Raw genomic sequence first — 13,165 nt, forward strand, 5'->3', positions numbered from 1 at the left:
TTTAAAAAACTCGAAAACGGCTGGAACGATTTTGCCAAAAATTAAAAGACTTCATCTACAGCAAATTGTCTCTGGCTAGAGTATGGTCATGGTGCGTTTATACAGAGGCAGTCGAGGCACTAAGAAAACAACCAAACAAATGGCGATCACGTGAACGCCGTCTGCCAATCAAATTAGTTGTTTTCATAGGAAACATATTCTTACATCAATAATTTTAATAATTGAAAAAAATGGCTCGTCTTAATATCCGTACATTATTATCAAACAACTCAATGATTGAAATAATATTTCGAAGGCACCCAACAGACCCAATTCTCATATATGGAATAGCTTTGAGTATTCAACTTAAGTTGAGTTAGGGGAAATATATGAGGCATACTAGCTTAGCCAACTGAGTTACTCTCTATAGATGATTGTGATACCAAAGAGTAATAACAAATTAGTTGTTACTCTCTGGTGATACTAGGCAAGGAACGCATAGTCTAGCTTCTAACGACCCTAACCATATTAATACTTCGTAATGTGGAAGTGAGTAGGATACACAGGGTTGAAAACGGGGAAACTTCGTAGAAAGCCAGGGTCGTATTTTATTGTTGTATGAAATATGCTATAAATGATTTTGAAGGCAAATGACAACCAAAAAACGAAATTAAGATAATGAAACATAAATCATGTAACATAAATGATAAGATATGCGAGAAATTGGTGAAATTTTTTATTGGTGAGGTAGGAATTAAGTGCCTCATAGGAGCCGCCACTGGCCAGAGAAAAACTATCTCTGATAAAAGTCACCAGCCACCTAAAGTAAAGAGTAACAACAAGTTGCTACTCTTTGCCTAAAGTAGGTAAGTGGCTATAAGCAGCTGTACTGAAGCTAATCAAAAGCTACATGGCACATGCAACAAAGACTAGTAAAGGTACCTAACAGCCCTGCATATTATTAGGGGCCCACCCTGATACATTGAAAGTTGACGCTTAACAATTATCTTATCTTATCCGAAGATAATGAGGGCTTCCGCAGACTGAATTTCCGGTTAATTATTCAAATTTTCTAACGACGCGCCACCTGACGTATTAAAAATATACCTGCATCTGTTCAGTGGTTTCCGTTGACAGCTGAAAATACTCCGCCCCCAAAGTGACACGCAATCAGCTGTTTTAAAATTGGAAATGGTTCCTCGCAAAGTGTTTCACCCGACTATCCGTGTGATCTTCATTTGAAGTTTCATAGTTTTAGGTGCAAATTGTTGAATGGACCTCGCGAAAATGGATATCGTTAAAGGTTGTGATGTTGATGTGCATTAATAAAATACTTTTGTAAGTGATGAAGCTGCTCGTTATAGTTGTGTTGTATTGTTTTTGTTTTGATTATTTTAATGAACTATTCCTTGAGGTGAAAAATCATAATATATGGATATAAAGAGTTTGCATAATAGTTGAGGTTCAATTAAACTGAATAGATTTCAAAAATAATAATTAATTCAAATAGAAGTTCACAATCTGCATAAGTGACCTCAGGCACATCAGGCTTTTATTTGTTTTTGTAACTGGTGTAACACTCAAGACCTCGCCCAAACGATATTGCAGATACACAAAATATGAAGCCACCGAAAATGCATACAAAAATGAGATCAATTTGTTGATATTCATATATACAAGTTTCTTCGATAGTCAAAAAAGTAAATTGGAAGGTCGATTTGACTTCAAGCATGTCATTTTTATTATTTTTTAAGATTTGTCTTGTGAATAGATTATCGAACTTGTACCATTGTGAATATGAATCATGACACTAGATAATTTTTGTGTGAAGCTGCAGATGTACCTACAAACATTCAATCGAAACAGGTTCTACCATATCAATCAGTATCTGATTATCTCGTATAATGGCAAAATTTTAGTTTGCCCTCATTTATTTGAATGATTATTTTGGTTAATCATCTTATTATCACATACAAATATGTATTATTCTATAAGTATTTGATAATTGCTCATTGTGATTTTTCATCATTCCAGATCCCAAACGAAACAATACTATGAAATATTAATTTTTCCAAATCACTGCCTACTATTCAACGTTATGGCCACCATAATGTATCCTACACTGACAAAGTCTCAAAGTATGAGATCCAAGCGAAAATCTGCCGTGGAACTCCTGGCAGAAAGCAAACCCTTTTATGTGAAGTCTGAAATTGTCCGGGACACTACTCAGGCTATACCTTCAAGACCTATTCCAAATATATCTTCTGGTTATGCTACATACACACGAAGTAAATCAGTAAATGTCAGTGGTGGACCTCCTCAGGTTTTCTACAAGCCTATCAATTTTTCTCAATGTGAGTATTATTTTCTTTTATTTGCTTGTTTTTTATAAGCGTCATGACAAAAATTTCAAAATTCCATGATTTGTCATTGTATAAGGACATGTTGTCCTTTACAAGTGTGAAATTTTCGAAGGATTATCATACAGAAGTTACACTTCGTAATTGGTAGGTCCAATTCAAAATGCTTTCTCCCAATATATGAGTTTCTGCACACATAACGGAGACATATATGTGAGATGGATTGTTGTGAGAATTTGTTGTCAAATTGTTCCAAATTGCGACAACCCTTTGTATCGTTCAGTATGACATAAATACTACCATTAAAGCCCAATTGCCCAGGTCAGGTTCAAGCTGAGGTCAATATTGAAATGGCTCAATTTTGTCCAATTGAACTGGACTAACTTTGATCTTGGCTTCAATCTGAACTGTACAACCAGGCCTAAGTGTCAGACCAATGATAATTATGCTACCAAAAAACTTATAAAGGGTGTCAATAAGTTTTTGGGTATATTGTTTGAAGGAATGCCTTGGAAGTGTCGCTTCTGTGTCATTAGTTGAATCATGAGTTTGCAATCATTGCATACAATGGTTCATGGAAGTCATTAATACTGGACTAATGAATGACAACTGCAATATTATCCTACCAGAAAAGATTTTTTCCTGTGGCTTTCAATAATCTGATAACACCCATATCGTTCATTGATGAAGATATATTCACAATTAATGGAGTAAATAATTTTCATAATACATATTGTATAGACTCATCCATAATCAACCAAATTTTATCTGAATAATGTAATTATGGTCAATTAAGAAACAGATGACACAGTATTGATATTGTTTGAGAAATTGTTTGTGGTCAAAGTGTTATTATTCTTACTACATTTTCACCCCTTTTTACTCCGGGTAATATGGTGCTGACATCAAACTAATGAACTTTGAACTAAATTTTTGTGAATAATTGAGACCAACTTTCTTGGACAACCATTTAAATTTTTTCTCATTTTGGTAAAAGTTACAACTTGATGAGAAAAAATTTGGTCATCCTAAGTTGCCATTATCAGTTCTAAATGAAACCATATGGTCGGTTCGGTCATCAAAAGTTAAACTGTTTCTCTCTATTTCACGTTTTTATCATGGCTTTCCGATAATGGTGATCAAATACCATCTAGGGTCGTATTACAATCTATTTTGTCGATTTTTTTTGCATGAATTGTAGAAAATTATCACTGAAGCTGGTTTTATTTTCTTAAAGTTTTCATATTCCTTATCCATTTGGCTCATATTCGGACTTATAAGGGTCTTTGATTTTATTTTCGTTGAAAATTTTTATGAGGATTACTCATTATTGGCAACTCATACTCAGGGTAAGATTAGACTTATTGCTTCCCTAGGGAAATTTCAATTTGTAACCCTTTTGAATGGAGTGAATAATTGAAAAAAAAAATCCAAATTTTATTTATTTCTTTAGGTAATTCTTACTGTCAAAAAATTGAATGATCTATTTTTTGCATCAAAATGGTATTTTTTCAGAAGCCAGAAAACTGATAGAAATACAATTGAAATGAATGCAGTGAATAAATGAATTCTCAGTAATGTCCGTGATATAAATTTTCAAAAAATAACCATCACAGGAATCTGGACATAAAGACATTTGTGGTCCAGATTCCTGTGATGGTTATTTTTTGATAAAAAACGCAATACAACGTTTTCAAGGTAGTCAATAAAGTGAATATAATTCCATCACTTCCAACAAGTATTATTAAAAACAATAGCACCACATTTCCTGAATGTTTCCTGCCAGCTTTTACTAAAGATGCGATGGTCAGGTTGTAGAAAACCATTACGTAAAAACGATCCTATGCAATATCGCTAAGTGTCCATATTCATAAATATCTCATCAATAAATTATCAAATTCATAAAGCGTGTTATGATATTCGGTTCCGAGTCAGCAATAAATCCGTAAAAAGTACATACTCAACTCAATTCCGGGGAATAACTTAACGGTCGAGAGATTCTAAACATAAATAGATATGCGGACCTCCATCGAAATGATTCATTGACTTGAATGATGAAAGTGAAGAATCCGATTTATGTACCGTAAAATACATTCAGATGAAAGGAAAATACAGTTGATGGGAAGATATTTTTAAAACTGGAACACCGCTGGGATCCGAAGCTTTCATGTTGTGTATAGTGTGATCCAAATTGGACACTTTTGAAAGGAAAGTCCTATTTATGATTTACAGCCCAAAAGTTAGTTTTTATGACTTTTAGAGTTGTTACAGACATGGTGTTTTTCGCAAAGTTGCAGTTACTATTTTCCGTCGAAAATTCTTTGTTTTTGTGAAGTTTGTTAAGTTTTTTTAATCTTTCATATTCTTTGCGAATGCGGTTTTAGAAATAAAATACCTTAGTTAGGATAGCAAGGCCTCCCGCCTCTCTGAGGGCCCTGGATCCGCACAGCCAGGTTCCTCTGCTGACATTAGATCCATGAGAATAACCTAATTGCAATATACCATCGAGCAACTTGCTAGGGACAACAAGGTTCCTCTACTGTGCCGGGACATTGTGGAGTTGAGGACGTTGAGGGAAATGAAAAATTCAGAAAGAGCAACTCTTCAGTAATAAATCTGAAAATTTTATGGAGCTCGATGTAGCCGCTCGGTCTTGACGAATATTTAGTTGATTCCATCTTTTTGGAAATTTGTCGATATTCAGCGTTCGAGTCGTTTATCTCTCAATAAAAATAACAGTAGATGGAAATCAGATACATATTCTGAAAGAGCTACTCTTCTAGTAATGAATCTGAGAATTTCATCGATCTCGGCGCAACTGTTCGGTCTTGACGAATTTTTAACTTTTTCAGGATTTTTCGAAGGTTAGCTTTCGAGTCCATTATCTCTCAATAAAAGTAACCGTAGATGGAAATGCGATACATATTCTGAAAGAGCAACTCTTCTTGTAATAAATCTGAAAATTTCATGGAGCTCGGACCAACCGTTCAGTTATGACCCCATCTTTTTGGTAATTTACATTTAAGTGCCAAAAATATTCATCTCTCGGGAACACTCAAGCTGAAGAATTCAGTGCATTTTTCTGTAATTCGTCAACGTACTGGCCATTGGAGATTCGAGTTAGAGAAGTTCCACTGAAGTTATAATAAGACCTAATTCAGATGCATACCACCCGCTGATATGAATATCAACAAGTGTTACGATCTGAATTGGGAGAAGGTTCCATTGAAGAAAAGCAGATGCTGACCGTGGTTTCGGTTTCATTTGACCATGTCAGCAATACAGCTTCTTCTCCGATGGAAAAAGTCATTATTTTAATAGTAATGTTTACATTCGTATAACCGAGTTATAACTGTAATAACCATATTATGATATCCTGAATATAAGCGATAATCTCGAAAAGTATTGAACGGAATTTATTCCGGTTGTTACTGTTAGCTTGGTAATTCATCGGGGAATGTTTTACGTGTATTTTTCATACATATAATCATGGTGGCAGAGATATCAATATTATCGCCAGTTAACGTCAAAGAAATTGGAGAAAACTATGTAAAACAAAGAGCATTCCTCGTGTACATATGACTAAAGCATTTTAACGAAGTAAAAACGGTGTGGAGAGATAATGTTATTATAAAATAATCGCATTAAATTGTGAATTCAGGCCAAAATAATGTTTTTTAGTATTGAGGAAAATTTTAGCGATTTATCACTGATACGTTTGCTATCGAACTGTATCCGAAATATTTCATCACCTCTTACATTTATTGTGGATAAAACTTCTTCCTCAGAGCCTTTGATTTGGTCTTGTGGTTAAAGAAATTAATTAATTTAAGTTTTACAACAGGCACATGTACCCTTTTCATATTGTCGTAGGGCTACCATAACCATTGGGATCGACACTTCGAGACAACGCAAGTTACAAAAAATTTTACTCCTCAATTCTTGAGTTGACGTATCACCCTATATTTGTAATATTTGTTTCATTTTCATTCATTTATTCATTGCTTAATCTCGTTACCGTGAATAGATCTACAAAAAGCCTAAAAAATCAGACTATCGGTGCGATCAAACTTAAAATTTCTTAGGGCTACTTGCGACTTTGTGCCCTCCTGTGACTAAAGAGACCCAACCATGACCTACAGATCCTTCCACACTTGGGCATGGATAGTCACCAATCAGATCTGTTAGCCGCTGCATTCTTCTCGAGTCTCCATTATAGCTGTGGACCAAAGAGCTTCACTGTGATTTGTCTAACGCTAGTTGTTCCCAGTTATGATTGGCATTAACTGGTTTTAGGGATTGATGTGGTGTATCCTTAAACCGCTTATACTGGCCTCCTGGTTTCCGGGCACCCTCTCGCCGTAAAGAGCTATTTAGGGGAGTCTTGTGACTTGTATCCTCAGAATGTGGCCACTCCATTTGAGTCGGGCCCTCGTTACTTGAGTCTCAATTGTTATACAACTCGGGCGCTGCAAGACTTCTGCATTCGAAACTTCGTGGAACCATCTGATGTGCATTATTTGTCTTAGATGACGTTGTTGCGTTTTCTCAAGTTGTTTAATGTGTCACCTGTAGGGAGTCCAGCTTTCGCTTCCGTAAAGAAGCGTTGGGAGAACCACTGCTTTGTAAACAGCTGTCTTGGTCTTCAGATTGAGGTCGTGATTTTGAAACACTCTGTCCTTTAGCTTCCAGAATGCCCGTGATGCTGAACTGATACGGTTGTGTATTTCCGTGTCCAGGTTATCTCTAGTATTTATGAAGTTTCCCAAGCGTTTGAGCTGCTCGACATGTTCTAGAGTTTCATCTCCAGGCCTATCTGTTTAAAGGTTTTCTGGCGGACTTACCAGAATTTTGGTTTTGTCCAACATTGAGTCCAAAGCCTAGAGCTTCGTAGAAACCCTAATAATAAAGTTATGAGATCCGAAAAAAATTGTGTAACATCTACTTAGTGATTCATATTATGTATAGTTTTATGACTCAGTGTTTTTTAGAACACCTAAAAAAAATTAAAAACTGTCAACTCGTCATCGCCTTCCAAAGGCTGTATCTTGGAAGGGAGGTCGATTTCGAAAAAAAATTATAGGAACTACCCCTGCTTATTTTCATCGAGGAATCATCTGCCTAAGTCCTTCGCATTTGTTTACAGACACCCTGTATAAACTTAAATATCGGTATTCAAATCCTACCCAGGGTTTTATTTTTATTTTGATGCTCTCGAGGCTTTCTAAAGGAACCTTTTAATTTCAGATATGGCCGTTTCACCATCTAGGTCCCTGCCTCCGATATCCCATAGGCGGTCTGTGAACGCCGGTACGAGTGATATGCTTCAGAATAAACTCAGGCAACTGCTGGTTTGCGACAGCGCGGAGGAGTTGAGCGTGGAGCATATCGCTCCTTTGAGTCCTCCCGCCGAATACGCTCAGAGGTGTCACAAAAGTCTCCCCGATTTGCACTACAGGACGGAACTGCAGGGTTCAAATAAAAGTAGCAACAAGAGCTTGTCGAACAGGGACAGCGGAGGTTCCAGTGGTCACTATACACAAAGAAGCGAGCCAGCTCCACAACTGAGACAGGTGGGTGATTATTTATTATTTTAAGAAGCATCAGTTCTTGTAATATAAAAAGCTCAAGCACCGGTATATTCATTTTCTCTGTAAAGTGTTCGTTAACACGTTGCTATTTTGGGTATACTCATAACCATTAATCGTTTTGCTAGTTACTGAAGAGATACCGAGGAGTTTCTGAATGATCAGGGTCGGTTTATGGACCTATCGGTACTGTTTAAAAGCGCGATAAATGTAATTCTTTATTAAATGAGATGGGTGACCACTCCGATGAATTTGAACCCAATAAATGGATAGATACATGTTTTTTTTTCTTTCAGGAATCTCGTAGGGACTCAGGTTCTAGTACGCAACATAGTGGTGGGAGTTCCTATTATTGCTGCCAAGAACCAGAATGTCGCAATCGTCAGCAGCAGGTTTATCCACCACCACCAGTCTTCAAACGCCAAAAATGCCTACGTTATAAGAGAGATAGGCCTATACTGCGTTCAAAATCGGATATTAGTGACAGGTAATGAAGATTTTTTCCCGCGTGTATTTGTTAGGGTTGAAATTCGTATTATCTGCATGCAATCTTTCACATTGATCCCAAATTTTTTTATTCGAGGAATCAAATTCGTGAGAATATCTGAAGATTTCAATGATACAAAAACAGAATAATGGGGAAACAATGGCTTGTTTACAAAATAACAGCTGTACTTTACAGCCATCATAAGGCTCACTGGCTAGCCTCAACAGCAACCGGCCATAAAAATCCCATAAAAGTTTACGACCTTCCTCGTTCGTCGCAGACTTCATAGACAGCCATCTTTGTCTATTTCATCTAGTTAGAGTTTTCTTGTCCTTTATTATCAACGCATATTTCAGTCGATGTTGCCAACATGTGCAATAGAAACGAAACGCTTTAGATTTTAAATACTCATTTTTATTTTTCATTTTTAAGTACTTAAAATAATTTTTTTTCGGAAGAAGGAGTATTCTCTATTGAATAACGGTGAAAACGCTCGTTCATGAAATAGACCGCATTATTGGAAGGGCAATTCTTTGGAATTGTTGTTTTCAAAAATTTTGATTTTTTCCGACGTGCCCGTCTTGGAATACTGCAACAGTACAGGAAGTAGTTAAATTTGGGAGCCATGAATTGGTGTAGGAATCTGCACCAGAAAGAAAGGTTTTGGTTCAGTTTCTACGGGACAGGTATCGGGATGAGAGTTTCTCAAAACGTCGTCCCAATTTCGTTTAAAGACACCATCCCATCAGAATGATTCAGCGATACACTGTACAGGGTGGGCAAAATTCGTTGTCTACTGAGAGGACCTCGAGAGCCTTAGCAGTTAGAAGAAAGTGGATGACACATTTTCGAGCTCTTTTTCGGAGAAACAAAGAATGGTGAAAACCGCAGCCTCCTACGATACTTAGTTTTTGAGTTTGAAAGTTTTCTAATAACTTTTTTATCTTTTAAGTTACAAATCTGAAACTTGAACAGGCTTTTTTTACGTAGAATCCACTGATGAGCTCAAAATATTTTTTCATTTCTAATCATTAGATAAACTTTTATTGAATTTGTTATTTTGGAATTGGAAAAAAATCTTTTGTCAGTAGATTCTACGTATGAAAGTGTCCTGATAAAAAGATATAGCCATTCTTAATTTTTATATTGAGCTGTGCCACTCCTGAAAAGAAAACAAAATTACCTTTAGAATAACTAAATCTGCTAATAGCTAAATCTGTGACAATGCACATATGAGGGGTTCAGAGCTGAAGTGAACCAAGTCCATTCAGCCTAATTTTGAGATGAATGAATATCACCAATTGATTCAAAAGTGACTACTTTATTTATTATTATTCTTATGTAAGCATATGCTTACATTCTAACCTTTTACAATCTAAAAAAGTCACATTTGAATTAATGGGTGATAAACAACTTCTAAGCCATTCATCCCAAAATTAGGCTGAATGGACTTGGTTCACTTCAGCTCTGAACCCCTCATATATGGATCTTTTAAACAGAGTTGTATTCAGCCAAAGTACCCAATTTTTCAAATTTCACAGATACTTTTTAATTTTTGAACATCAAATTACTCGTGGGTATCTTGTGTTCAAAAAAGATTCACCAAATAAATGAAAAACTATATTCCGAAATTCATTCGTTTGTGAGATCTTCATGGTTTTTCAACAGCCTGTATATTTTGAACCCAGCAGATTCGGAAAAAGTGGTAAAGGAAAAAAGTGTTTCTTTTGACCTCAAGAATCTACTGTTGAAATATTTGTAAGAGTCAAAGACTCACCCTGTATAGAAGCCATAAATTTAATATTAATCATTTAGTTAAGAGTATGATGGGGGTCCTCGCCCTATACTAATTCATCTAGCGGCGAATTCACACGCGATAGCTGTCATTCCTAAAAACTCAGCTGCTATTCAAGGCGATGAAATATAACTCTGTATTTAGATTGCAATTAATGATTACCAACATCGAAGATATACGTGTTAAAACATATAACTTGTAATTATTTCTGATTGATGCAAACTTTGTTTTACTATGATTGTCATCGGCAATCTACAAAAGTAATTCAATGGTTTTGATTTCGTTGCAGATATTGGAGACCGCCCGAACCTCCGACTAGCCACCTGGAGCAGTTCTTCGAGCATCTGGGCCTGACCAGCGACTCCTACGAAGAGATGCTGAGCGATAGCAGATCCTCGGACAGCCCTGTCTTTTTCTCTGACATCTCCTCGGTCGACTCCAGCAGGCCGATCGACAATGTCGACTACTGCCCACAAGCGTTCAGGCCCAGTGAGCCCCCATCGATAGTCGAACGTAACGCGAGAATTATAAAATGGCTGTGTAACTGTCGAAAGTCTCAACTGACGTGAGGAGGGGAGTGAGTAGTTTTAGTTTGTTAGGGATTGGTCGACGAACAGTCTGAGCTGTTTTGAGGAGACGCGAAGGGACGCTGATCAACGGTGTTTTATCACGACTTTGCGGTTATTTAGGGTCGAATGAAAAGTCAAGCATTTACTATCGTGATTTTTATTTTCTTTATGTCATCAATAATTGAGGTTGCACTTGGTTCAATTACCGTACATCGCATTAATTTTGGTTTTAAACAATGTAGCTCCTAAAAGAGATACAAAAAAATTAATGCGATATATGCCACTTAAACCAAGTCTTTGTGTTCAAAAATCTGGGTGTTGAGATTTTTGGCAATTACTTAAAAGTGGACTGTTACCAAATGATTGAGTTGGAGATGGTAAATTAAAATCTTTATTGTATATCAAACACGTCACATAATAAATAGACACTCGCATGAAGTAAAATTATATACAACATCTAAACAGAGTGAACCTATTTACAAGTATTGAGAAGTTATTGAGAGAATTTGAGAGTAATGTATCAACGAGAAAATCAACGTTGTATTTGCTTGAGAGAAGGAGCAGGTTGAGTGAATTTCATGTATCGAGTAACAAGATCAATTAGTATGTGTTTGATAAGAATTGAGATAGATTTGCATCAAAACGTGTATATGTATTTTGAGTTGCATAATAATTGAACTTGATAATTATGAATTGATGTGAGTGTTATCATGCAAGCACAACGTTTACAGTGATAGAGTTTACGATTTCATAAACTGTCTCGCTATCAGAAAAACAGAAGGTTGCAGTGACAACTTGAGAAGTTAGAGATATGTAATGTAGTGAGACAGGTGTAATGAGACAGAATGAGAGAGAGATGATTACCAACGCTTACAGGAATAGCAAATCTATTAGAAAAGCAGAAGGTGTTTTATGAGAGTACATAAATTGAGGTGAGTCGTGTAACAAATGTAATGTAGAGAGATGATTACCAACGCTTACAGGAATAGCAAATCTATTAGAAAAGCAGAAGGTGTTGTATGAGAGTACATAAATTGAGGTGAGTTGTGTTACAAATGCAATGTAGAGAAATGAAATATTGTAAACATAGAAAGAATTAATGAATAGTATTCATAATTGAGATGAAACAAGAAGAGCAGTTCACAACGTTAGAGAAAATAAATAAGGTATCATAAGTTTCAGGTAATAGAGACATGCAAAAGTGTATAATAAATTATACTTATTGAGTTGAAATCAGATTGGACCTCCTCGAGCGTTATCACAAACCAGTCTGTCCAATAGAGTTGATTGAGTGTATTCCATTATTCAGAGTTCTGAGTGTAGTGAGATGGATTTCGATCTGGTCTATGAGAAGCCGTCGAAGTGTCCAACTTGAGAGTAGAGGTACCTGAAACTTAAGAGGCCTGAGAAGTCTGATCGTAAGAGGTGTAAAGTTAATCTGAGGTGACATGTATACAAAATGAGAGTGAATACAAGTATATAAGCTTCTAATAGAGTGGTGTGAAATGTGAACTTGGTGCTAAAATTAGAGAAATTAAAATGTGAGTGGTCTTCGAGATGATGTGATTTTAAGCGAATGGAATATCGATGCATGTTGAGAGGGTTGAAGCAGTTAGGTACATTGAGCACGTGGTTGATTGAGAGATTTGGAGAAAATTGAGAAAATATACATGCAAATATGATATAGAGATGTAGAGCAGAATATTGCAAATGTAATTGTGAGAAAATGCATAGCGATGGAGTGAATGTTGATAGGAAAATTATGTAGAATGATATTCTAACGTGGCACATGCAAAAAATGATTACATTTTTTGTTGAGTGAAAAAATACTGTACCTTTTTGAGATGTTGATCGATTGATTAGTATAATATAAAATAATATTATTAGATTTGAGCTGATTGAAAAAAGTTGAGAGTGCACTAAAAATCACGTTAAGAATTTAGACCAAGTTCCAATTCACTTGAGCGAACGAAGAATCTAAAGAGAATGAATTAAATTGAGCAGATTCAACAGGTTCCACCGGTTTTTTCGAGCAGCTGATTGACAGCGATTTTAAGGTTACGTTCACAGAAGCATGTAACGATAAACGTAGTCACTGAGTTGCTAAAGATGTGCATCGAGTGGTAGAGATGGGTTAAAAATTCCTCCAATTTTTAACATTCCGGCCGCCATAATTAACGGAGTTGATTATAATCGAGTAGGTCTTCGTAAATTATCCATTGTGAGGAAGTTGAGGCAATCCATCACTCCAGTGTCTGAGCTACTCAATCCACCCATAACTGGAGCGAACAGATTGATTTCAATCCTCATGTGGAGGAATGGATGAGATGGCTGCACTTGAGATGTGGGTAGTTGTGCCATGAGTTGTTGAGAGCGGTGCCACAGTG

The 13,165-nt window shown here is 36.2% G+C and overlaps 1 protein-coding gene across 1 annotated transcript; it reads left to right on the plus strand.

Annotated features, from left to right (window-relative positions):
* Positions 1–1,116: 1,116 nt before the first annotated feature.
* On the plus strand, positions 1,117–10,793 carry LOC123306907. Its single transcript, XM_044889102.1, has 5 exons — positions 1,117–1,317; positions 2,014–2,333; positions 7,587–7,912; positions 8,224–8,414; positions 10,499–10,793. Exons 1-5 carry the CDS (start codon positions 1,289–1,291, stop codon positions 10,776–10,778), a joined length of 1,146 nt encoding a protein of 381 aa, XP_044745037.1. The 5' UTR covers positions 1,117–1,288; the 3' UTR covers positions 10,779–10,793.
* Positions 10,794–13,165: the final 2,372 nt, after the last annotated feature.

The sequence above is a fragment of the Coccinella septempunctata genome, chromosome 2 (assembly GCF_907165205.1).
Source record: "Coccinella septempunctata chromosome 2, icCocSept1.1, whole genome shotgun sequence".
In the NCBI taxonomy this organism is placed as follows: domain Eukaryota; kingdom Metazoa; phylum Arthropoda; class Insecta; order Coleoptera; family Coccinellidae; genus Coccinella; species Coccinella septempunctata.

Coding starts and splice junctions, on each gene's coding strand:
- LOC123306907 (XM_044889102.1), top strand. CDS start 1,289: ATGTTGATGTGCATTAATAAAATACTTTT. Junction 1,318..2,013: donor TGCATTAATAAAATACTTTT/GTAAGTGATGAA, acceptor TCATCATTCCAG/ATCCCAAACGAAACAATACT. Junction 7,913..8,223: donor CAGCTCCACAACTGAGACAG/GTGGGTGATTAT, acceptor TTTTTCTTTCAG/GAATCTCGTAGGGACTCAGG.